Source organism: Cricetulus griseus, assembly GCF_003668045.3.
Source record: "Cricetulus griseus strain 17A/GY chromosome 1 unlocalized genomic scaffold, alternate assembly CriGri-PICRH-1.0 chr1_1, whole genome shotgun sequence".
Lineage (NCBI taxonomy): Eukaryota > Metazoa > Chordata > Mammalia > Rodentia > Cricetidae > Cricetulus > Cricetulus griseus.
Genome location: NW_023276807.1, coordinates 13,678,554 through 13,704,952, shown reverse-complemented (window position 1 = coordinate 13,704,952; position 26,399 = coordinate 13,678,554). Strand labels below are relative to the sequence as shown.

Genomic DNA, 26,399 nt, shown 5'->3' with positions numbered 1-26,399 from the left:
AATGTGTGGTTGAGTGGATCTGGAAGTCATCTTTGAAAGTGATGGGGGTGGGGCTAGTCAATTAATCACTGGAATGCTTTTCTTATGTCTATTTTAGACTTGAAATGTAATTGCATTTTGTGACCCTTTTTGGTTCTCCACTAAAACAATTATGTGATAATTGTGACTTGGAAGGTGTGCAGACCTGGGACACTCCCAAGGGGTCATGAACTGTAGTAATATATGAATTAACAGCCTGTGCTCAGAAATTTATTTATTTTAAGAAGATAGCTTTCCTTTTGATTTCCTAATGCATATGCTAGATAGTCTTGCACATTAAGGATATATTTGAGGTTTCCAGCTGGCAGTAAGTAAGAGATCTTAATATTTTATTTTTATTTATGTGTATGTGCATGTGTGTGTGGCTATACTCAGAGGCCAGAGGAATGTGTCAGGTCTTCTACAGCTCGAGTCACAGATGGATGTGAGCCACTCAACATGAGTTCTGGGACCCGAACTCAGGTTCTCAGGGGAGAGAAAACACTGAGGCACCTCTAATCCCGAGGTCTTAATTTATGATCTAGTGATGTGATGCAGCTTGGCAGGAAGCATGGCTGACACACAAGAGTCGAACTTCTCTGCAAACAGCCTATGGCACTTCACCTGATCTCCTCATGTATTTCCTTACTATGATTTTTTTTTTTTTACTCCAGAAAGTGTATTTTATCTTAAAATGTTCTCTTCATGTTTCTCCACTTGTGCTATTTTCTGACATGCTTAGTCCTTTTAAGCTGATGTTTAAGCTTTTTAGACATATTTGCATGTTTATTCTAATTTTGCTTCTATTCCATGATTATGCCCATAGAGAAGAGTTTATTACACTTAACGCTAACAAGAAAGAACACATAAAGAACATGCTGGGGTTGGACCGCAGTTGGCTGAGTACTGGCTTAGTGCTGGATGTGGTCCCTGACACGGCCTATACCCAGTGTGGTAGATCACCCCTTTAATTCTAACACCAGGGAGGTAGAGACAGGAGGAACTGAAGTTCAAGGTTATCTTTGAGCCATGAGATACTGTCTCAAAGAAATGAAACAACACAACATTGATCAGGCTCACAAAAATAATTATTTTATTTACAATGCTTTACTTTTGTTGAAGAAAATATTCTTATCTGTGATAAATCCAGACATGGCTAGGCAGTCCTTCAGTGAATAGTGGGTGATGTGGTGTTACTTGGTACATGAACACCACATTGATAACTTTGCTGTCTAGATATTTACTATCCAACTTTTACACATTTTCCAGAGTTTTTACATGTTAAAAATCATCAAATATGATTTATTCATTAAGGATTAGTAATGTAGTTAAAAGACGCCAGAAGTTTCACTATACAAAGGACCTTGGAGAGTCCACTTTGAAACAATTGCATAGTCCTGTCGGGAATGAATATGTAGATATTTCCCTTCTATGTGTATTGATAATGTGTATGTCTGTCTGTGGCTGTATACCATTGAACACTGTCAAACCGAAGCCTGTCACACTGTTCACTGCAATCTGTTTGGATTATTTTGCATAAGCTTCCTCTGGTGATGATTTTTTTTAGTTTTGAAAACTAAAGTAATTTTATTGTAGATAGAAAACTGTCTACCTGAATATCTAGTTTAATATACACACACTTAGATTAAAAAATGAAGAGCCCTGGGCTCAACTTCACTTCTTAAGAGTGGCCCAAAGAAGCCATTCTGTTGGATTCATTGTTCTGTCTGGACCCAGTAATGTGAACCAAGATTGCTCCTTCCTCTGTCTCTGAAGCTTGTCTCTCAGAATAGTAGGTACCTCGCATACATGTTGTGGCAGCCACACTTATGACTTGAGAGGAATTGGGTTACTCTACTACATGACTCAGAAAAAAAAAAATGATTTGATGGTGTGTGTGTGTGTGTGTGTGTGTGTGTGAGAGAGAGAGAGAGAGAGAGAGAGAGAGGGAGAGAGAGAGAGAGAGAGAGAGATTGAAACTGAAAAAGCAGATCACCATTATTTAAATCTGTTATATGTCATTTTAAAAAATCTTGTTACTGTATGAGAATGTTACCGGATATAAACACATCTATCCAAGATGGTGGGTGCTAAGTCCTCAAAGAGGAACCATGAGTTACTTCTTACCTTGTGAAGATTCTGCCAAAAAAAATGTGGCCATTAAAAACTGTGGGCTGTAGGCATATATATGTGGTGGTTTTGCTATTTGGGTTCTGTCATTAAAAGTTAACTTTGGTCAAAGTTCATATGGTTTCCTTAGGTCTTCCAAAAAGAGTTGGGGAAGAGGACCAGCAGCGTGCAGGCCCTGAAGCGCTCTGCCAGGGAGCTCGTAGAGGGCAGCCGGGATGACTCCTCCTGGGTACAGGTCCAGATGCAGGAGTTAAGCACCCGCTGGGAGACTGTGTGTGCCCTTTCCATATCAAAGCAGACACGGTTAGAAGCAGCCCTGCACCAGGTAAAATCCACATAAACGCTAGCTGGGTGTAATGAGTGAAGTCTGGGGCCTCAGTGCAAACATCTCTGCTAGACTGCAGAGTCCAGTCCTTATCCTCAACCTCATCCTAGGAAGTCTGTAGTCTGCCTCATCACTGTCTATGCCCTTCTTCCTGCTTCCTGCTTAAAGCACTTAAAGTATTTGGCAGGAGTATCTGCTCATCTCTGCTTAAATCATGTCTCAGCTTGGAAGCCCAACTAGCTGCCACTCATCTAAAGCTAAAGCTGCAAGAATGGTGAACTAGTCTTCCTGTAGGCTTTCTTGATGTATTCCATCTCTCCTTACTTGTGTAAAATGCAGTATCATATACCACTCTCTTCTTAACTGGAGTGTTGTGCATAATGAAGACTTTTTTTCCTGGGGGTGGCGTGTATACAGTTCTGTAAATGTTACTAACAGGTGTGTCGGATATCTTGCTTTGTGTGTGTGTGTTCACCGTTAGGCAGAGGAATTTCACTCTGTGGTCCACGCCCTCCTGGAGTGGTTGGCAGAAGCAGAGCAAACCCTGCGATTCCACGGTGCTCTCCCAGACGATGAGGATGCTCTCCGGATTCTCATTGATCAACATAAAGTGAGTAATTTCCAGCCGGCGAGTAAAAGGAAATGAGGAAATGGAGAAGGTAGAGAGAAGAAGCCCATGACCGGACATAGCAAGGGCAAGAGTTATTTTTTTTCCCCCTTCCTGAGAAGAAACTGACCATCTGGTACATTTGAGAATGTGTCTCTACCTCCCTGCTTATACGCCTGTCCACATAGACCTGCACACCTGTCTGTTTAGGTTCCCTTTTGGAAGAAAGCTGTCAGTGTAGAATTAGGCACTCTATCTTCTCTCTCTAGGCTGCACGTTGATTTCTCTAGCGCATCATTTAGCATCTGACCAGAGTTACCCCATTGTGTCCCACTTGTGTGTCTGTGTCAAGAACGAAACTTCCTTGATGAGCAGCAGGCATTTACAAAGTATCCTTCTGGAATTGTACACTAATAATTTTGGCATTTATATGCAAAATATGCAAGTCACTTAAAGCCTTAGAATATTATTCTCTTTGGGTTTTTTGAGACATGGTTTTTCTGTATTCTTTGGAGCCCATCCTGGAACTCGCTCTGTAGACCAGGCTGGCCTCGAACTTCACAGAGATCTACCTTCCTCTGCTTACCAAGTGCTGGGATTAAAGGTGGGTGCCACCAAGGCCCGGCTGAATATTATTCTTAAGGCTCTTCCACTTTGGGATTTATTTTATTTATTTACTTTGTTTATATCTTGTGTGTTGCGTGGACCACCCTACGCTTGCGGAGGTGAACGACAACTTGAAAGAGTGTGTTCTTGCCTTCTGTCATGGGCCTTCTAGGGCTCGAACTCAGGGCTTCAGACTTGAAGCACCTATTCTACTCACTGAGCAGTCTCTCCGGGCCCACTCTTCATTTTTAACCAAGAGCCTTATAAAAATTCTTTAAGAACTAACCTGTAATTTAAATTATAAATTTAATGCACTCATTTCATAGCGTTGAACAACTAACCAGGCAAAACTGTAGCCACTGAGTTATCAAACCCAGCTAAATTAGTTTCTGCAGCTATGCTTGGAACTTGGCAGAACTCTCCCAAGAGTGGTCCACATAACAGATGGTTATTAACCTTTGACTGGTAAGGTCAGGGATGTACAGTGCTCACACCCTATGAGGTGTTGGTGTCAGCACTTCCGATTAACTTGGAAGATTTTCTTCAGCACCATTTAGTAACCTTCCCTTTCAAGGTCATGTTGAAAGTACCTCATTCTAGTGTGGCACATATTACATCATCTGATTCTTTAATTACTGCCCTTCCTCAAAGAGGGGTCAGCTAACTATAGCAAGGAAACGTGGCCCTGCTGTTAATGATGGTATTGCAGGCTGTCCTGGAGGAATGGAGGCTTTGTACACTGTTCCATGTGAAGCTAGACTATAAGAATAGCAAAAGTGAGGCAGGTTCATGAGTGGATTTTAGATTCAGCTGAGTATTTAGAAATCTAGTCTCTATCACTGGAGACTGACAACCAGCCACCATTAAACCCCGCACCCAAATTGAAATTCTTATTTTTATAACCCTGACGGTAAACGATCGTCACCAAAACCTTGGGTTCAGCGAGCACCAGCAGCTAACTGAAGTATCTGTTCTGCTACAGGAGTTCATGAAGAAACTGGAAGCAAAAAGAACCGAACTAAATAAGGCCACTGGTATGGGTGACGCTCTTTTGGCCATCTGCCACCCTGACTCCATCACCACCATTAAACACTGGATAACCATCATCCAGGCCAGGTTTGAAGAGGTCAGTGTGTGTTACCTCATCTCTGTGTGGCAGTGGCTGTGAGTCAGGGCAGGGAAATGGGACATCTTAGCAGCTGAGGTACAGTGCGGCTGTGGGAAATGAGGCCTTCACAGGAAAGCGCCCTGCCATGCGCCACTCACTCAGCCCCTGAAATGGCTACAAAAGCTACAGGATCTGCAGCTGTGGCCCTGAGGCCTTAAGAGGCAGATGTTTGGTTCACTATAGGTTTTGTCCCACCTGTTTGTTGTGTCTGCTGAATTATGCCTCATTCAAGAGTGTTTCAGGACCATGTGTGCCTGTAGAGTGGGTGAATTGAAGAACACGATGGGGATTGAATTCCTATATAAGATCTTAGCACCTTAGATTCTGCTGTTTCTCAGTGCTGCCTGGAACACGTACCTTTGGTCCTTTAGAGAAGGTGTACTTGAACTTGACAAAGCGCAGGGAATAGACCGGAGTAAACCCAAATGCTGTATATGTCATTAGCATTGTGATGGTGACAGACACCCTTAAAAGGGGGTCTTGGTGCTTCCTCAAACTGGATATAGGTGCCAGATCTAGAATAGAAGGAAGCTTTCATAAGTCTAGCCCAGAAGGATCCTGATTTACATTTAAAATTTGTATAGTCTTTGTGTTTACATTAATGAAACCATTTCCTGAGTTGGAAGGACTTCAGTGAACCATGTGTTTCTGCAACAGGTGCTGGCCTGGGCAAAGCAGCATCATCAGAGGTTAGCAGGGGCACTGGCCGGGCTCATTGCTAAGCAGGAATTGTTGGAAACTTTGCTGGTGTGGTTGCAGTGGGCTGAAACTACACTAAGTGAGAAAGATAAGGAAGTCATCCCACAGGAAATTGAAGAAGTGAAAACCCTCATTGCAGAACACCAGGTAAATAAACTTGACGCTCACCAGTTAGCCTTCACCTCAGTGTCTTCTTTCTCCCATTGCTTCGCCAATGTATTCCCTAGCCCAATACTAATGGGTCTCTTACTCTGTAACTGCCCTGCAGCTTGGCTCTTCCAGGTCCTCAGGAAAGCTCCTTTGCTGTCTATGAAGCATCCCTCTGCCTCCCAAGGCTCCTGAGCTGCCATTTAACTCCTCTTCCCCATTTTATCCTCAGTGCCGGTATTTTAGCCCACTCCCTCTTCAGGCAATCTCATTCATCCCTGTGGCTCTGCCTGATATTTGCTTTATTGTTTCCTATTTGCATTCCCTCTGTTTCCTCACATGACCAATTATGAATAAGCCAAATGCAGCCTATGTAAAATGGCATGCATTTTCTTTCTTTCTCTGTGTGACTTCACACCCCGTGTACCTTACTTGTTTTAAACTCTGAAATGCTGGCATTTTATATGCTCTGACTCATGGTTTGCTTAATTATTGGAGCTGGAGAGATGGCTCAGAGGTTTAGAGCACTTGGAGAGGGCCTAACTTCAATTCCCAGAACCCACACTGGGCAGCACACAACCACCTATAAATTCAGTTTCAGGAGCTCCAGTATCCTCTCTGGCCTCTGCAGGCATTAAACACAGGTAGCATGTATATTGACAACAGTAACAAATACACACACACACACACACACACACACACACACACACACACACACACAACTAAAAGCAAAATTTTAAAATGTTATGTCTGTGTTATTGGTGTCTACAGTGGTCCAGAATATCTCAGTTTATGTTCCCTGTGGTCAGAGGCGTCATAGTGGCTCAAGTTTTCCAGCATGATAAATATTACAGAAACATGTTGCCCAGTCTTCACCTGCCTGCCTCACTTTTTGCCCCTCACTTTGCAAAGCAGCCTCTGCCTGTCCTCCGCCTTTGCCACATACCCCACGTGTATGTGGGACCAGTCAGTAATGACAATAAGATGAGGAGACACGATGAGGAGTGGCAAGATACTTAGCCTTTTAAATGTAGCTACAGTGAACATTAGCTTCATTAGCCTCAGCTCCTGTAAAGTCACTGCTCATGACCATGCATTTAACATGGCCACCATGGCCACTGTATGCAGAGTCGTTCCACTCTTTAAACTGTATGGATGGAATGGACCACAGCAGAAAAATGCTCACCAACATCCCTGGCAGAAGAGCTTGAAAGCTCAAACCGAGTTGTCGCAGATAGTTGCAACTGATTCCATACGTCATTTTCAAACTGAAAAGTGACAGTTTTGTTTTTTTTGTTTTGAGTCTGTTTGTGGTCAGATGTATGTCTTGTGTTCTTTGGAAATCAGTAAAAGCACCCACTATTGCAGCCATAGACAACGTTGACCCTTTAAAAATGAAACCATAGTCCTTTCTCATCCTGTGTTTTTTTTTTTGCTAATAATGCTAATTGGATCTATACCACCATGATATAAATGATATCGCTTTTCCCTTTCAGACCTTCATGGAAGAAATGACCAGGAAACAGCCCGACGTCGATAAAGTTACCAAGACCTATAAGAGGAGGGCAGCTGAGCCTTCCTCGCTGCAATCTCACATTCCAGTCTTGGACAAGGGACGAGCCGGAAGTAAGCAGGGGCAGTTTCTTAGAAACACCTAACAAGCTTTCCTATTGAATTACCGTTTGAAATCCAAAAGTAATGACTCCATGTGAACATTCTACCTTAAAGGGTTTTCTTAAAGAAAATGTGGGCTGTATTTAGCCATTTTAAGTGGAATGAAAGGCTGCACTCCCCTGTCTGTAATTAACTTTGTTTAAAGTATACCTTGCAGATTTGAGAAGAAATTGGGAAAAGTCATAAGAATCTAAATCATTGGTTCTCTTTCCTTCTGTTGTTTAAATAGCATTAAAACTGAATAACCAAAACTGATCATGATCTGGGTAAAGAATGGACTCTAAACTCCTATTCTCCTGTGACTGCTGCTCCATTTGCTAATCTCACAGCCAGTCCTAACCCAGAAGATGGCATTCAGAATGGTAGCAGTTAGCCCTGAGAATGCCCCAAAGTACAGTCTACATTGTACATTTTGCATATTTTTAAAAATGCTGTAAAGATGAGGCTTACAGAGTTTTCAGTATTTGTGTGGCCCCATCAAGACACATTTCTACAACTCGTAAGATGAGACTGTGAACCTTAGGGAGTGAAAGTGACGAGGGTGGGATGGTTTTCTTTGCAGCACACAGTAGTTAAAGTCAGTCCCGCTGGGAGCCCAGCACACCCAGTCTCTGCCCATCACCACTCGAGAAGCTGTGCCATCTGACTGGAGTTGTATTTTAACAGGGAAGCGCTTCCCTACATCAGGCTTGTATCCATCCGGACCGCAGACACAAATCGAAACTAAGAATCCCAGGGTTAACCTGCTGGTGAGCAAATGGCAGCAGGTCTGGCTCCTGGCTCTAGAAAGGAGGAGAAAGCTCAACGACGCCTTGGACCGGCTGGAGGAGGTCTGGGAACTCACATGCGTGTCCCCACATTGTTGCTTCACCTTCATGTTCTGTGATGGGCTTGCACAGAAGCATGGCTTCCTCTTGCATGAGCAAAATCTTAGACTCTAAGTGCTCTTCCTCTTCCGAAAGGAACACTGAGATTGTGTATGGTGCTGCAAGAAACTCATCTATGGGATTTGGATCCAGGGAACCAAAAACTAGAAAACTTTAACATTTAAGGATCAAATGCCGACCTGTAAGAAGGGCTTTCTAACGTGATGATGCGTACCCTGTGGTGGAGGGTTCTTATTTTTTATGTTGTGAAAGGACAGTAGGATGGGTTGGGTACGTGCCAAGGCCTGCACTCCCACTGGCACTCTAGGCACACACTTCTGCAGACTGGTGGCATGAGCAGTTTCCAATGTAGAGATTTTATTTTGCCAAAAAAAAAAAAAAATCAGTGACATGGTGAAATAAGCATAATAAAAAGCCACTTGTAAGGTCATGGCTTTCCTTGAAATGGGAGAGACACGTGTCACCCAGAGGTCATCATCTCAGTGGCTTTATTCAGCTAAGAGAAAGTAGAAGTTGGCGCTCACACCTATGCACAGAGAGGCAGCACTGAGTGGTTGAGTGGGTTTTATAAAAAGGCAGTGAATGAACTTGGGAGGAGGCGTGTTGGGTATAGGAGAGTTGCAGGGGGGAATGGGAACTTGATAGATGCTATTTCATTGCGGGTATGCATAGAACTATCAAGAATAAAGACGAAAATTTTCAGGTAGTTTGAGCATGGCACTAACTCAGCCAAAACATTTGCCCTTTTTAGCTGAGGGAATTTGCTAACTTCGATTTTGATGTCTGGCGTAAAAAATACATGAGGTGGATGAATCATAAGAAATCTCGAGTGATGGACTTCTTCAGGAGAATCGACAAGGACCAGGATGGGAAGATCACTCGTCAGGAATTTATTGATGGAATTCTTTCCTCCAGTAAGTCCCAAAACCAACGGGAGGGTGGGGGGGCGGGAGATTTGTACAGAAAACAAGCACAGTTTAAGGTTGTGGGGCTAATAAACTCATGTTGCTAGGGAGGCATTGCCTTTTAAACTGGCTAGGAAGTCACCAGCTTAGAAGAGTGTGCAATACTTTTAGCACTTGGGTCAGGCATACTACTGTTTTGTATGTCCACAAGAATATTCCTGCACTCTCCTCAAGCTGTGTTATTAGTATAAATAAGTTAGCAATATTTGATTCTAAAAGGAGTATGTGTGTGTGTGGAAGAGAGAGAGAGAGAGAGAGAGAGAGAGAGAGAGAGAGAGAGAGAGAGAGAGAGAGAGAGAGACCTGGCATGCAGAAGCAAATTGATAAATATTGATTTCTATATAATTGTAGTCGGCAACTCTGATCTGATATTCCCATTAATTGAACATGACTGCCCTGAGTTTGCTTGTTTGGCAACTCTAGAAAAGCAACAAGAGCTACTAACCACTGTGTATCCCTCCAGTCTTCATCCTGCTTCTTGAAGATAAATTTGTATTATATATTGCTGATTTATCATACTGCAAGTGGAGTGACTTTTAAAAGCTGCTCAGTCACCCTGACCAAGCCACATTGAGAGTAAAATATGTAGTCAAATATGTCGTGAGATGAAATTAACACACTGCCTCACCACCATTGAAACTATGGTGTGTTTCAGAGTTCCCGACCAGTCGCCTGGAGATGAGTGCTGTGGCGGACATCTTTGACAGAGATGGTGATGGATACATCGACTACTATGAGTTTGTGGCAGCTCTACATCCAAACAAAGATGCTTACAAACCCATCACAGATGCTGACAAAATTGAAGATGAGGTACTTACCCATCTGCCCTCTGTTGCAGCTGTGCTAGTGTGTGTTCCGCTGGGTGTTGGTGTCGGTGTGACTCATAGAACCAGTTCATCAGTTTTGAGGGTCCCACTATGAAATACTAAGAGTAAAATGAGTATTTCGCCTTTGTCTGTGACAGGTCACGAGGCAAGTAGCTAAATGCAAATGTGCAAAGCGATTCCAAGTTGAACAAATCGGTGACAACAAATACAGGGTAAGTGTTGCAGGTGACTCTACTTTAGCTCCTTCAAGAACAGAAGTTTTGAAGTATGCATCAATTAGACCTACATTGTGTTCTAGGGACCCTGCTTGTTTCCACATCATCTCAAAATGTAGTGGTGTGTGACACTCCACCGTTTTTCTCATTTTAAACTATATAAATTTCCTAATTATATAATGTGTATGTTCCATAGATAGCTTGCTTCTGAACAGCAGGCCATAATTTTAACATCTATAACATGCACATAACCTTTGATCTTTTTTTTACATTTGTCGTGTGTGTGTGTGTGTGTGTGTGTGTGTTTTTACTGAGTGTGAGAAAGAGACTGTGTGAGTGTGTGTGCCTACTGAATGTGAGAGTGGTTGTAAGTGTGTGAGACTGTGTGTGTGTGTGTGTGTGTGTGTGTGTGTGTGTGTGTGTGTGTGTTTTCAAACCATGTAGGAAGTTTCCTGTTGAACTAATTTTGTCTTTCTTCCATTTTTCATTTTTTTTTATCAGTTCTTCCTGGGAAATCAGGTATAAACCAGTGGAATCTCAAGTTCCCAATGGTTTTGTTTCACCTTTAATTCATAGCCATTAAAGCTTGCCATGGCCAGTCCTCCCATGCTGTCTTGCTAGCTACTACAGTGTTGGTTGGTGTGCTGTTGCTGTCAGCGCTATCAGAGTCCTTGATCTAGGGTTCCTTTATTGCTTTGTGTCTCAAATGAGGAGATTACTTTTAAGCAAACCAGATAATGAAATGTAGCTGCTTAGCTGGCTCCAGTGATGCAAACACACTGTTCAGGTCCCATTTTTCCTAATACTGTTAACAAATTGTTATGCAAGTGGTCACTGGAATACAAACTTGATTCCTTTATTAAGAATAGATTCTTTTTGCATACAATGTATCCTGATTACAGTTTCCCCTTCCTCTATGCTTCCCAGTTCTTCCCCACCGCCACTCCCCTCTGGATCCACCCTCTTTCTGTCTCTCACTAGAAAAGAACAGGCTTCTAAGAGACAACAAAACATGGCAAAAAAAAAAAAAAAAAAGGTAGAATAAAATGAAGCAAAAACTATCATATCAGGTTGGACCTGGCAGACCAACAGAAAGAAAACAGTCCCAAGAGAAGACACAAAAATCAGAGACACACTCATCCACACACTCAGGAGGCCCATAAAAATACTAACCTGAAAACTATAATATATACACGAGGACCTGGTTCAGATCCTCGCCAGCCCTGTGCTTGCTGCTTCAGTCTCTGGCCACACTACATCTTAAGTTGCAAATTATCTCTTAGCTTCAGTGTTCTGTAATCAAAAGTTTAGAGTTAAATGACATCATTCCTTTGAATAGAGTTTTCCCAAGGAATATTTTAACTGACATATACTAGATATATATATGTATGTATATAGATACACACACACACACACACACACACACACACACACACACACACGGGATCCAGATCCAGTGTGATAATTTAAACTTATGCACAATGTATAAAGATAAAATCAGGATGACACCTATTTGTTATAATAGATAAAATGTTGCTTTTTCATGCTTGGTATTTTCTGAGTCAGCAAATATTTTTGGAGAAAATAAGAGAAATTCCTACCTTCAAAGATTTTATGTCCTGAAAATACAAAGCAATGTGAGTCTTGTCTCGTGGTTTGGCCTTGAGAAAATTAGAGGAATTCTAGAGACATTGGTAGTTGACTGGAGAATACCTTGTCAAAGTAAAATCAAAAGTTACCATATTTAAAAGAACCAAAATACCATTTTAGGAAGCATTTTTAGTTGTTTCCTTAAGTCTAATTTGAACCTGGTCTTGAACAAGATTCGCTTGAGCCCATTATCTGGTTCCTTAAGGGTAATTTTCTTCGCACCCTCTTCTCCCTTTGCTTACCAACTGCGGCAAATTTTCATCTCTAACAATACAAAGACAGGTTTTCATTTTTAAATGCACATTTGAGAGGCAGTTCACCCACAGGAACATTTACGTTTTGGTGTTTGAAAGTCAAATCAGGAAGAGCTGTGACTAGAGACGTGATGTGAAGCACTGAGTTCCCGCTGGTACGCTTCTGTGCCAGTCTGAGTTTAGCTTCCTGAATGCAGTCTGGCTGGCGTTTCCCTAGGGTTCTCACCCTAGATTCCAGCGTGAAAGACCATAGAGAAGTAGCAGGGTGTTTCTACCTAGCAGAGTACTCGCAGGGGACAATCACAGGCAGTTCTACTAGGAAGCTGTTGGCATCTGACAAACTGTTTGTTGGTTTTCTGTGTCACTCACGAAGTGGATAAGCTAGAAATTCAGTATGGTGGTTTTCACGGTTGGACGTGAGCCTCCACGAAATGATTTCCATGTACAAAACCATTTCTTACTTTCAAAACGAGTAAGCCTATGGCCTGAACTGCCTGTGGCCTCGAGTTTGTTCAAGACTTGCAGAATCTCTGCTCCTCCAAATGATTGGCACCTCCCTGAAGGAACACCGGCGGTACTGACAGCTTTGAGAAAACACCTTTTAGATCTGAAAGCTGGGTCATTAGTAACTTGCCAGTACCTGTTTTAAGACTTCGGTAATATATAAAGCAGCATATTACTCCAACCTTTAGCTAATTGGTTTACCAGAACATTAGGGATCTAGAAATTTTAGTATGGAACTTTTATTATTCATAAGCATTTATTACTTTATCTCCAAGTCAGAACTTCGATAGGGAAAACGAAGGAGCTTAGGATTTTTCCCACAGAGCTCAAGGGAAAGTAGTTTTTAACTTCAGAGGCAGTTTCCCCAAATCAGTTTGGTGAAGTCCCTTCACCTTATTTTGTGTAAGTCCTGGGCAAGTGGACCTGTGCTTCTCTTCATGGCTGCGCTTAACGTCTAGAGACATTCTCAGTTCCTCCCTTGTGAATGTTGTTTCTATTACAAGAAAGAAAAATAATTTGTGACTGTAGAACAAAGCTTCACCATTATACTTGATTAACCTTTTTGGTCTCTCCCCCCACCCCAACTGTTTCCTTTGAGCTAAATGGGCATGCAGCAGTCTAATGTAGACCATTGCAAACCCCTTTTGAAATTTCACTAATTAATCACTGTGAACTAAGCAAGCAATTGAGTTGGTTGCTTACGCCACCGCAAGCTGCACGTCATCCTTTCACTCAAAATCGGTCCTGACAATTAGAGGTCCTTTCTCTCCCCACTGCCTAGTTTGGAGACTCCCAGCAGCTGCGACTGGTTCGGATTCTTCGGAGTACCGTGATGGTTCGTGTCGGAGGTGGATGGATGGCTCTGGATGAGTTCTTAGTGAAAAATGATCCGTGCAGGGGTAAGGAGACACTTTTGCCGAGGCGTCAGCACTGTGAAAGCACAGTAGCATCGAGTGTTTGCACACTGAAAGCAAACTGGGCCCAGCTAGAATTCCACAGCTGCTGTTTCACAGTGACCTCTATAAAACACATTCTTCCTTCTTTTTCCCCACTAGTGGAATGAATTTGAGACAGGTAGGTAGGAAATACAGTCTAGATTTTCCGTGTAAGACCCTTCTGTCAAAATGAACATACCCACTCACCAGGACAGACTTGTGTCTGTCACTGAAAGAAAAATTCAGTCTGAAAATAATAGAGTATAAGAAAGTCAGACTTTTATGAAATGAGGCAGGAGGTGGGGAAAGCAATACATAAAAACAAAAGCAAACACTCTTTGAAGTTGAATAGCAAAATATTGAAACTGGCCGGGTGGTGGTGGCGGATGCCTTTAATCCCAGCACTCAAGAGGCAGAGGCAGGCGGATCTCTGTGAGTTCGAGGCCAGCCTGGTCTACAAAGCTACACAGAGAAACCCTGTCTTGGGGGCGGAAAAAAAGAAGAACATTGAAACTATAAATATTATATTGTAGCTTTCGTCATCTCTGCAAGCCCAGGAATTTTAAATTAGCTTCTAATATTCCTATGTTCTATTTTTAAGATTGTATATATATATATATATATATATATATATATATATATATATATGTGTGTGTGTGTGTGTGTGTGTGTGTGTGTTCGCACTGTGTATATATATCTTTATGACAGTGTCCACAGGTCCTCCAGAGCTGGAGTTACAGGTGGGTGTGTAAACCACCCATGGGTACTGAAACCTGGGCCCTCTGCAAGAGCAGTAAGTGCTCTTAACCACTGAGCCTTCTCACCAGCCCTAATATTCCTATTTTCATGTCCAACAGTTACTCGATTCTTAATCGATCATATGAATATTTCATTACAGTTTCTAATTGGGTGCCAGGTGCTCAGTAAGCATTCATTATTTCCTGATTTTTAAACAAGAAAACAATAGGTTTGATGATTTGTCTTAATCTGTGAGTTTATTATAGTCCTTTAAAAAAAATGCCTGTCCCGGCTTTTCCTGTTAGGCTACCAAGTGGAAGGCCAGGCAGGAAACTTCCTTTCAATGCTGGCACCTGGATACAGATGTATCAGAGTCAATAGTCATGTCCCTCACGGCCAGCGTGAACTGTTACATAGCCACCCAGTAGCCCTGCTCTTTGTTAGCTAAAGATGCAGCTTAAGCACTCCTCTTGCATCAGTCATGCTTGCTTAACCCTGGGGCGGGTGTTCTGAGAAACATGTCGTCAGGTGTTTTCATTATTGTACAGACTTGAAGTGTACTTAATACAACCCTAACAGTTTAATGTCCAAGGGTATATGGGGTGTGTGTGTGTGGTGTGTGTGTGTGTGTGTGTGTGTGTGTGTGTGTGTGTGTGTGTGTGTGTGTGTGGTATATTATCTGTTGCTCCAAAAGCCATGATGAATAAAGCAAGGTGAGATTGAATTGAGCACAAAATAAAATTATGCAGCCAAGAAATGCAGTCATTATAAGATGCATAAGGTTGCTGCTGCTAGTCTGATACAGCATGCTGTTTGGCAGAAACCTCTTACAAGTAGAAAAACAAAAATGTGCTCATGTGCTCTGATAGTAAATATAATATGGTAAATACATAAACAAGTAACTGTCATTGCTGGCACCATTGGAGCCTTGTGTCCTATCTGGAGCCGTGTTACAGTTTTGTCTGACTGATACTGCAGTGAGCTTGTTCACACATGCATCACCACAGACACGTCCCCAGTGTTGTTGCACTACGCCCTTAAGATGGCTACAACGTCAGACCCATGACAGGAGTTTCTCAGCTCTGTTAGAGCCTGTTGTTAAACAAAAATGTCAAAATGTCAGTTTGCGGTGCATGACTGCACTTTGAAAAGGAATGCAGCCCAAGGTAAACGCAGCCGTGACGAGGAAATGACAATGCACGTGCGGACTGTTCTTCGGAATCCCAGAGGACAAGCTAGCACGACTGGCCAAGCTTTGCAGCTGCTTTCCCCTGGTTGAGTGGGAGCTCATAGGGCTTTTTCTCTTGATGCGACTCCCGTCCTGAGTGTGTGCTAATGGCTGGACCTGAGCGCTCTCTGCATATCCAACTACTGTACTTTGTTTCCTCTGCTAACAGTGTTCTTTAATGTGATTGGTATCCTGTGTCATTTTTTCCAGTTCATCATCATGGGAGTAAAATGTTACGTTCGGAATCAAACTCTTCAATTACTACTACTCAGCCTACTATAGGTTGGCAACCCCTCTCTTTGACTCTCCCCTCTTACTTTTCTCTTTCCTACTTTTACATTCTTGCTTTCATGATTTGTTTTAACATAATATGCTTCATTCACGTGTATGGCTTTAACTCCTCACATCCAGCGAGCTGGGGCTTCTAATCTTAAATTCTGGAAATGCGGCAGACTCGTAGTGTGTCGCAAATGCCAAGTGTTATTATACAAGTGATCAAGCACATGCTAACACGTTGCCCAGCAGGCCCTTTGTGGACTGTCCGCCTTGTGCATATGTGTTTGTATGAGCGCTACATCACAGATTGCCTCGTGGGTTCCTGGGTCTGATGTTTGTTCTGCATGTCAGTAAAAATAGTTCAGTTTTGGTTTTTGGTTTTTGGTTTTTTTTTTTTCTTCTTCTTAAGGCCTAAAATTAAAATACTAGCTATCTTACTTGAGTGAAAATTCTGGAAGTTTTTTATGTTATCTTCATGACTAACAAGCCATCTCCGATTTTGTGTAATTGTTTAATCCCAGTGTTAAATACTGGCATTCTCCGGACCTCAGCAATACATGTCAAAGACACAGCCCTGCCTTCCTGGCCTGTCTACTCAGTGTGGTGTAAGGGTGACCGAGCGTGTGGGCATCCGTATCTGGTGGATTAACAGTGGCATGAGCTTTCCATTTTCATGCTTACTTTGTTTTACACTGGTTATTCTTGCTGGTGTCTAGTGTTAGAGTGAGCACACCCTTTCCCATGTCCACGCTCCCTTGTACCTAAGAGGAATGCATTGTGAAGGAATGCATTTAACTTCTTGTTATGCTGAGTTGGAGTTGGCATGGCAAAAAGATGTCCTGGAAGTTCTCAGAGTGCTCTCTGGTGTCAAGTGTGCCCCCCCCTCCCCCGAAAAGACTAAGTGCTTTCTCTTCTTTTTGTGTGCATTTTTTTGCTGCGTGTGTGCGATCCAGCTAAAGGAAGGACCAACATGGAGCTGCGTGAGAAGTTCATCCTAGCAGACGGTACCAGTCAGGGGATGGCTGCCTTCCGGCCACGGGGTCGCAGATCACGGCCTTCATCCCGAGGGGCTTCCCCCAACAGATCCACTTCTGTATCCAGTCATGCTGGCCAGGCAGCCTCCCCACAGGTGCCGGTTGCTGCCAGCACACCCAAGGTAGGACTCTGGGCTGTGACCTCTCCTCTCCCATTGCACTCATTGTCCCCAGCATACTGTTGGGTGTTTATTCCCCCTGGAAGTTATAGGACCAGCCACATCCATTTATATCTCTTCTCACCTATTTTTTTAAATACGCTTGGCCCAGTGACCCAGGAAGCAGTTGTCTGTACTACAGGGTTGCCTGTCTAGGAGCTTTGTCATCTTTCAGATTGAGTTTTCTGTTTAAAAGCATAATCCTTTTTTTTTTTTTTTTTTTTGGCATGTATGATCTGTCATCCTGTCTATCCACTTTTATTTTCATTGCCTGTGTAATGTGACTCTGCTAGGAATACCTCTTTTATGTGGGTTTGTTTTTTAATCTGCTGTCCTTTACATTTAATTTGCCATTGTTCCACGCAGATTCTCCACCCTTTAATACGCAATTACGGTAAACCATGGTTGACAAACAGCAAAATGTCAACTCCTTGTAAAGCAGCAGAGTGCTCAGACTTTCCCGTGTCATCAGCAGAGGTATTGTAAGGCCCCAGATTCCAGCCTTAACAGCCTTCTCTAATGGACACTTTTACCTACTAACACTGTTTCCCCACTACCTTAATGCGTGTACTTTTAATAACACTCCATATTCTCGTCAGGGGACATGAGAGCAAGGGCTTGTCAGAAAAGACAATGGCAGCCTGACAGGCTCACACCATCAAGCCGTATACCCGCTGTGGCTTGTGTCCCCATTCATACTTAATTCTGAAAGTATCATTTGGAAGAATAAAACACAAAATGTATATATTGAGACCAATGAACGTTTTATCAATGTTGGTGGGATGTGTTTGCTAATAGATTGAACTTGATCAAGAAGATCAGTATAGTCCCTTGGTTGACAATGTGAAACAGTGGTAATGGCAGCATTTGCAGAGGAATGACTTACAGAATTTTAGTGAGTGTTCACCATGGATGGTCCCTCTGAACGTCTGTGGCATTCATTTCCATTCACTCATGCTGGCCAGGTGTGACATAGTTGTCAGTTCTAAGTGCTGGCATCAGAGGGATGAGCATAGGTTAGCTGTGACTTTAATTTCATTTTCTGTACTGCATTTTAGTAACAAACATTATTTGAGCATACTATAACTTCTCAATGACCTGGTGTACAGGGAGAAGATACTTAGAATATTTCAGATAACATTTGCCAAGACTGACTCACGTATTAGATTGTCCATATGCAATTAAAAATCAACCATCTGTTTTTTTTAAAAAAAAAAAAAAAAAACTTCTGCAAATTGATCAATGTAGACACCATTTCGAATACTTGATTAAAACCACAATAATGGAGGAGAGATCCCTAAACATCTTTTCTTGGAAATATGGAGATATTATTGGCTTAATGGTTAGGTATAACTTGAAAGCCAAGGCCCTTGCATAAATAGAAATAGAGAAAGCCCTTAATGGTTTTCATGACTCTCTGTTACTGAATCTGCACATTAAAGACAGTAGGCAGACAGAGAAAAGTTCTTGCCTTCTGTTCTCAGTATCAGTCCCTGAGTGGCCAAGTGCAAGAATTGAGACATACACAGTCTCCCTTTAAATATGCTTTCTTTCCTCTTGGTTCCTGAGTCCTGCACTCCCTTCAAGTGGGGAAATACTAGCATCATAGACATCTAGTTAGGAATCTACTATGTAAAAGCTGAGAAACTCTTAAAGGACTTCAAATGACAGAGCAATGCTTGTTTTATATACTTGGGGCTAAATTCCTATGTTCACTTTTTTTTTTTTTTTTTTTTTTTTTTTTTTTTTAGTAGCAACTGCCCTGATTAAAGTATGGGCTGGGGAAAGAAAGGGCTCAGTCGGTAAGGTGCCTGCTCTGCAAACATGAGACCTGAGTTCAGATCCCCAGAACCCACCTAAAAACAAGGAACTTGGGGTGGGGGTGAGGGTGGGGGATGAAGACAAACTAGCGAATGGGTGAGAAACCCATCAGGAAGCTGCCCAGCATCTGCCTGTGGCCTCAACACACATGTTCTCACATGTGTATGCACACATCCGTAAATACGGTCTTAGGAAGTTTGGTTGATTGATGCAGTCATCTGTTTGATTTTAAAGGATTGCCTCACAAAACTAAAAAAAAAAAAAAAAGCAGGATGCCTCCGTAGAGCAGCATGTGTGCACGGGGTAAACTCCAGTCAGTCAGAGTATAAGGAAGGTGCTCCTGTCACTCACGTGACTCCTTACTTCAGTAAGGCTGGGTGATGGCTTCCTTCATAAAGCAGCGGTTACTCCTGTGGACAATTGAGAGTCTTTTTTTTTTAATAATTTTTATTTCATTTGCATTGGTGTTTTGTGTGCATGTATGTCTGTGTGAGGGTGTCAGATCTCAGGGTTACAGACAGGTGTGAGCTGCCATGTGGGTGCTGGGAATTGAATCCAGGTCTTCTGGAAGAACAGCCAGTGCTCTTAACTGCTGAGCCATTTCACCAGCCCTAAGATTCTTTTTAAATGAGGAATTTCACTAGTTCCACATTGTCAGATCTTGGGTGGTGAGGTGATTGTGGCTAATGTATAGAAAAGCAGGTTGAAAGTGTTTACATATATAAATCATAGGCAATAATAGACTAGAGCCAGGCAGTGGTGTCACACGCCTTTAATCCCAGTGCTCGGGAGAGGCAGAGTCTGGCAGAGGATCACTGTGAGTTTGAGGCCAGCCTGGTCTTGATCTGTAGATACGCAAAGAAAACCCGTCTCGAAAAACCAAAAACCAAAACAACAACAACAAAAAGTAATATGCTGTAGCTCGGGGTGGGTGGTGCAAAAAGGGAGAACCAGAGTTACAGACCAGCTTTGGCTACATGGTGAGTTTGAGGTCAACCTGGGCTACATGCCCATTTAAAAAAGAAAAAATACAACCTGCACCTAGGTATGTGTATAGAATGCACAGGTAGATGGAAGGTAGGAATCAATGCTAACGCCAATAAATGCAATGTTAAATGATAATATAATGTCCCAGGTTCTGCACGTCCTTTTTTAAAAATTTTAAACTCTAATGGGAAGGTTGTTTTAAAAATACAGTCATCATTTTTATAGATTTGTTTTCTCTGTGGCTTCTTGGCTGCGTGCTCATTGACAAAAACTCAGGGGAGTTTTATTTTAACTTCTGGAAAATTGCTCTGTACATTTTCCTCAGGTGACTCTTGAGGGTTTTAAGCGAGTATCCCTATATAAGTTTTGTATGGTTGAGCCAGTGCCACAAAGAATAAACAACAAAAAGGGCAGGGGGAGTTCTAGGCCAAGAATTGAACACATTCAATGTAAAGTTAGAAGATCGCACTTCCTTTTTAAGCTTTTTTTTCCAGCAGTACTTTATTTTCTGCTCTCATCGTTCCATCTCTCTGTTTATATCTATCTGCCTCATTTTCCTACGAGCATGGAAGGCAGGGGACCATTCACGCACACTTTGCAGCTCTCTGTTCCTTTCTCTGCACAGTCACCATCCTGGGGACAACTGTCTAACACAGTAACAACACTGACAATCTGAGAGATACTAACATGGTTTTCTCAGCATGTCTTTTGTATTCTGTGGGGGACTTCGGGTTTTTGTGTTTTCTCTTCCATCATGAAGCCGTTTTCTTTAAAAGGTTTCCTTTACGGGAGTTAATAATAAAACCCGGAGCAGGGAAGCAAGTGAGAGGCGCACGCCTTGTTTAACTGAAGCGTGTCTACCTCCTTTAGAGGACTTGTCCAGATGTCCAGCCATGAGTAAAGTATGTCAGTGGAATATCATGAAACACAAAGTCTTAAGTGGTCTCTGTACTGCTCACACACAGGGAACGCCAATCCAGGGAAGCAAGCTTCGACTTCCAGGGTATCTGTCAGGCAAAGGCTTCCACTCTGGGGAGGACAGAGCCTTGATAACAGCTGCAGCTGCCAGAGTCCGAACACAGCTTGCTGGTGAGTGTGGGCCATTTCTTTCTTTAACGATGACCTCAGGATTGAAGTTCCCTCCCTTCCTATATTGAAAAGATTTTTTTTTTTTTTGACAACACTGTATTCTTTTGAAATGGAATGAAGCCCTAATCCTCCAACAAAGACGGAATAAATGAATCCTAGGAACAAGTGACTAAGCAGTCTCCTTTGGAAAGTACCAGAGAACGCTGGGGCATAGACGTAGGTCAGCACTGCACCCTTCTCCCTGGGAACCTCTTTTGTCACTTAGGAAGCACCCGGGGCTGTTCCAGGTAACTGGGAAAACCCCAGTTGCCGGGCCTTCCATCAGTTATTTCTTCAAAGACTAAAGAATTGAGTGGCACCGCAGCACTGCCAAGCTCTGAGCTCAGCATGAGGGACACTTCTCACACTGTTTAAGTCACTTCCCCTGAGGCAAGACTTACACCTGAGAGTCTTCGGGCATTTGTAACAAGCCAGGCTTCTGAGAGCATCACCTCCAACATCAGGGGTGTTCTTTGTGTCTACCCGTAATGGAAGTGTTTTAAGTTTTAAATGGGGTTAAGTCCAAGCTTACCTTTGGTATGTCAATCTAGGTGTTGCTCTTTAATGCCTAGTTGGAATGAGGCCGCCTGCCCTTGTGTGGTAATGAAAAGCCACCAGACCAAAGTGTTTTTATGTGAATGCTCAGTGTAAGAAAAGCATGTTGAGATTAAACATGGCGCCTTAGTTTTCTGGGCTTGTTTGAAGTTTGAAGGTAAATAAGTAATAAAGATGAGTCGTCTCTGTCTTCTCTCCTCAGAATCCAGGAAGACTCCCAGCCGCCCTGGAAGCAGAGCCGGAAGCAAAGCTGGCAGCAGGGCCAGCAGCCGCCGAGGCAGTGATGCATCAGACTTTGACATTTCAGAAATCCAGTCTGTGTGCTCAGACGTGGAGACTGTCCCACAGACGCACAGACCTGTGCCCCGAGCAGGTTCTCGGCCATCCACAGCCAAGCCTTCTAAAATCCCCATGCCCCAGAGGAAGTCACCTGCCAGCAAATTAGACAAGTCTTCGAAGAGATAGTGCTATTGGCTCCAGCAAGCCCTTCCCTGAGCATTTATTATTTAAGTGAATGATGTAAAATACGATGTAGAGATTACTGTGAAATATTGCAGGCGGCGAGTTTTTAATTCTGCAGATGGCCTTATTTGTGTATTTGTCTTTTTTATTTGATCTGTGTCACTTTTTGGTCAGACTTTTTGGGGTAAAAGTCACATCATATGTGATAAAGGAAGAAAGAATTTAACATGAACTAATGTTCCTGCACTGTCAGGTGTAGGCCACACACTAAAGTCAGTCACTGTACCTACAGGTAAGTCTACATCCTCTCTGACAACCACAGCACTACATAGCTGACATTAAGGGATACCTCATGTCACTTCTTGTTTCTATGAAAATTCTCAACAGCTGACAGACATAGCAGGGAAATCTTTTTTTTTTTTTTTTTAAATGCTAACTGTAAATCAGAAGGAAAGCAAAAGGAAAAACACATTAACACACAGTTCTTCAAGCAGTAACCAACAGAGAATCACAGGAGATTGCTTCAAGCAGCTGCGGGTACCATGGTGTGCAAGCACCTCCCAGCATCCTTGTTCCGTTGCTTTAGATTCAGCCAGACGTGCCCTGGGTATCAGCCGTCTATACTTTAAGAATGTGATGCGAAACGCATTCATATAAACGTGAGGTTCGCTTTGCTTGGGTGGACAGCAGCCCCTGTATCATTGAACTCATTTTGTAACAGCAATTTCGCTTGCAGAAAAAAGAAAAAAGAAAAAAAAGAAAAAAAAAGCTATGAAATAAAACATGTCCCTTAACTTCATTGCTATGGAATTAATTTTTTTCCCCAGGGAAAACTGGTGTATTTTTTTATGAACAGTATCAATTTGGAGTGACCAAAGGATACTTTAAAAGTGGGTTAATTTTGATTTCTCATCTGGAATAATCATGTTCTGGTATTATATCTACTTATATTTAATAAATATGCATTTTAATTTATTATGTATACTCACATACTAGAGAAAGATATTAGTATGCATTTAATAAAACATATTCACTTGAATATATGGAATACTTGATTATTTAAAGTGAGCTTTTCTGTTTATTCTAAAGGCTTATACTCATAGTATTGACAGGGAAGGTTTGGGAGATGTCAAAGGAGGCTGGAACTAGTGTGAACCACCTGTGCTATGTTTTAATATAGTCTAGTGATATGCCCACTAGTGTTAATGATACCTAGGCTGCAGTGGTCCTGACCTATAGTCAAGGGAGACTTCGTTATGAATCACTAAAAAACATGGACAGAAGTGAGAGATGTAACAAGATAACTGATTTTTATTGTTAGTATTATGATACTCTTCTACAGTCTGTGTGAGTTTTGTTTGTTTGTTTTTAATCAAATTACACAATTTTCCTAGATAAGAAAACAGCACAGGCTATATAACTAGAAGAATCACAAGTGGCTCCTTTGGGCACAGCAGATCACAACACCCCATATAACTGAACACAGAGTTCAGAAAAGGGCACTTTAGTGTTCTGGGTACACAGAGAAAGGCTTAGTTTTTCCCTGCTTGCTGTATCGTTCATGAGAATTGGTGCCTTGTCTGTACGGTGGCTATGCACTCTTGTCAAGGCTCTACTCACCTCTGGCAAAAGAAAGCTATTACTCCAAACCTCACTCCAGATCTATTGGAAGGGAGGAATCCAGGAGAGTGGCTACCGCTGCCAGGGTGGAAAAAGGGCAGCTATAAACTGAACAGGTACAGGGCTCATATAGGATTTCTTAGAGGTAGGGCTTTCCAAGGTGGAGATTTTCAGGAAGGGGATTGATAGGATTTCATGCTCTGGGATTGGTTGGTTTCATGCTCGGGGAATGGTTGGGTTTTGTGCTCAAGGATTAGGTTAATTTCAATTCCGGAGTTGGCTAGGGCAGGGTGTTTCTTTGCTTCTGGTCTCAGGGCCAAAGTTTTCTTTGGCTGACCCTTTTTACCCTACACCAAGTAATACCTCAGAGGAAGTGTCAATTCCCAGAGTGTAAAGGCAGACTTGCTTAGCATTTTGGCAACTATTCAAAAACCAGATTTAGGGGTGTCGTAGTTTGAGTAAGAATGGCTCCCATAGGCTCATAGATTTGAATGCTTAGTCAACAAGGAGTGGCACTATTTGAAAGGATTAGGAGGTGTGGCCTTGTTGGAGGAACTGTGTCACTGGGGGGGGAGGGGGTGTGATTTGAGGTTTCTAAAGCCCATGCCAAGCACAGTGTCTCCCTCTCTCCCACTGTGGATCGGATCAGGATGTAGCTCTCAGCTACTGCTCCAGCACCATGCTCTCCCCACCATGGTAATAATGGACTAAACCACTGAAACTCTAAGCATTTCCCCCCAACTAAATGCATTCTTTTATAAGAGTTGCCTTGGTGTCTCTTCACAGTAACAGAACAGTGTCGGGGTTCAGTCTGTATCAGTCCCATGCTACAAAGGCTATTTATTCCCGACTGATGTCTTTGGGGGTGTAATCATGAAGGGACCAGCTCCCCATTTCGGCAGCCATAACAGCCGAACACCTGCTTGTCTGACCTTGCTTTAGTCACTTGGAAGTCTTATGCCTGCCTCGTGGCAAGGAACCAATCAGAAGTTAGCTGGTGGCTCTATGCTTTATGACTCTGGGTGTGCTTTACTGACAAGCGTACAACAATGATGCGCAGAGCATAGCAACCACCCTGGAAGGGCCTATGGGCCATAACAACCAGTTGACCAATCAACACAGGGCAAACCCTCCAAGCCTGGAGGCACACCAATCCTGAGCCTGTGCGTACCCCTAGACACTCCCCTTACGCCGCCCTATAAGATCTCTATGCAGATGGTTCAAGCTGTCTTTGCTAGCCATCCGCCATCGCGTGGGTGGGTGAAAAACCCGAGCTAACATGGGGTTAGCTCATTAAACAACAATAAAGCCTCATGCTGTTTGCCTCAAGCTTTCAATTCTTCCTGGTGATTGGGGTGACCTCGGTCCTGGGCTGAGACCCTGGAGGCCTGAGCTTCCAGGGGTCTTACAATAGGAACCATCTGAACAGTCCCAGGTCCATCCCTGAGTGGGAGAGTGTGGACCTGGGGAAGCTAATTACTTAACGGTGTTACGGACGAAACACAGACATCTTGTCATCTCAGGAGGGCTGTCAGTCCATGCTGGAGTCTGGAGTCCATGGATTATTCAAGCATCCTCTTAAATAGCTTTTTAACAGTGGGGGCGATTGCAAAAGACATTATCATGTATAAAGCTGATAACAGATATTTCCTTTAATCCTAAAGGCACCCCTAAAACTGCACATCCTCACCAGCCTCTTACCAGTCCCTAGGCACATATACAAGCCCTCAGAATAGGTGTGGGTCCATCCAGGTCCTAGGTCTGTTGTCATGCAAACTAGGAGACATTCTCCACTGAGGCCAAGCCATCCTGAGGTAACCAGCCAGACATCCAAAAGACAATGTGAGATTCAGGATCCTGGAATTGATGTGAGGTCTGCACACCAAAAAATATCATAATAGATCTTTTTTGGGCCCTGACAGAACAGTGACTATGACAAAGGGCCAGGGAAGAGGACAAGTTACACTTTTTGAGTTAGGAAACTAAGTAGACAGTGAATATCAACTGATAACCACCCCAAGGAGGTGGGGGGCTGTGGTTCTCCTGGTATATATAAGGACATTGTCTCATTCAGATTACTAGTCCCCCCAAAAGCCTTAGCATTTCTTTAGGTGTATTTGTTTTCTTGAGGGGTGGTCTTCTGAAGTGTTTGACAGGCCCAATTGGATGAACTCTTAAAGGGGAAGAAAATAATATTTGGGGTAATTTAGAATAACATGTCTCCACCCAGGGCCAGAGGTAGAACTCATTCCGTTCTGTCTAGCAAGAAATTTCTTTCCTTTCGTGGACCTTAACAAAGTTGTGATGACTCAACCTTTTCATGTGGTATTTTAAATCTTAATTAGGGGTAAAGCTGATCCTTCTCAGTCCAGTACTACCAGGAAAACAGGTGGAAATAGGGGTTCCTCCTCAGCAGTCTGCAGGCCTGCTAATGTCTGCCCAGCTACCTGCAACCTAGCAGTTCCTATGTGAATGTCTTCTAAGATATCTTTTTGCAGTCTGTCAATGTTATCAACTGTCTAATCAAGTCTCCTTAAGGTGACATTTATCTTAACAATATTGATGTCCCCATGTTTCACTGTTCCTAGCTGGCTTTTTCTCAAATCTGATACTATCCTCTGATGTATAATGTGGGTGAAGACCTGCAGAAGGTATTGTTGTGTTGCACTTTCCTCCGAGATGGAAACATTGTATCTTTCAGGGAGGCTCCTTAAGCAGGAAAGTAAACAACTCAAAATAGCTTCAGGAAGTTCCTGAAACCAGGTAGATTCATTAGGCCCC

At 42.7% G+C, this 26,399-nt stretch overlaps 1 protein-coding gene across 16 annotated transcripts in view; it reads left to right on the top strand.

Annotated features, from left to right (window-relative positions):
• The window catches only part of Dst (dystonin), a 389,777-nt gene extending 366,740 nt beyond the window's left edge, over positions 1–23,037 (top strand). For 4 of the 16 annotated variants that reach the window (XM_027386907.2, XM_027386909.2, XM_035452520.1 and 1 more), the window contains 16 exons: positions 2,279–2,473; positions 2,955–3,083; positions 4,669–4,812; positions 5,512–5,700; positions 7,197–7,326; positions 8,041–8,204; positions 9,013–9,175; positions 9,882–10,036; positions 10,191–10,265; positions 10,770–10,787; positions 13,458–13,575; positions 15,788–15,859; positions 16,807–17,009; positions 17,412–17,522; positions 20,819–20,942; positions 21,739–22,001. In XM_027386907.2, the coding sequence (XP_027242708.1) occupies positions 2,279–2,473; positions 2,955–3,083; positions 4,669–4,812; positions 5,512–5,700; positions 7,197–7,326; positions 8,041–8,204; positions 9,013–9,175; positions 9,882–10,036; positions 10,191–10,265; positions 10,770–10,787; positions 13,458–13,575; positions 15,788–15,859; positions 16,807–17,009; positions 17,412–17,522; positions 20,819–20,942; positions 21,739–22,001 (2,253 nt within the window). Of the gene's footprint in view, positions 1–2,278; positions 2,474–2,954; positions 3,084–4,668; positions 4,813–5,511; positions 5,701–7,196; positions 7,327–8,040; positions 8,205–9,012; positions 9,176–9,881; positions 10,037–10,190; positions 10,266–10,769; positions 10,788–13,457; positions 13,576–15,787; positions 15,860–16,806; positions 17,010–17,411; positions 17,523–20,818; positions 20,943–21,738 lie in introns of all 16 variants that reach the window. The other 12 variants (XM_027386910.2, XM_027386916.2, XM_027386917.1 and 9 more) reach the window with 8 other exon arrangements.
• Positions 23,038–26,399: the final 3,362 nt, after the last annotated feature.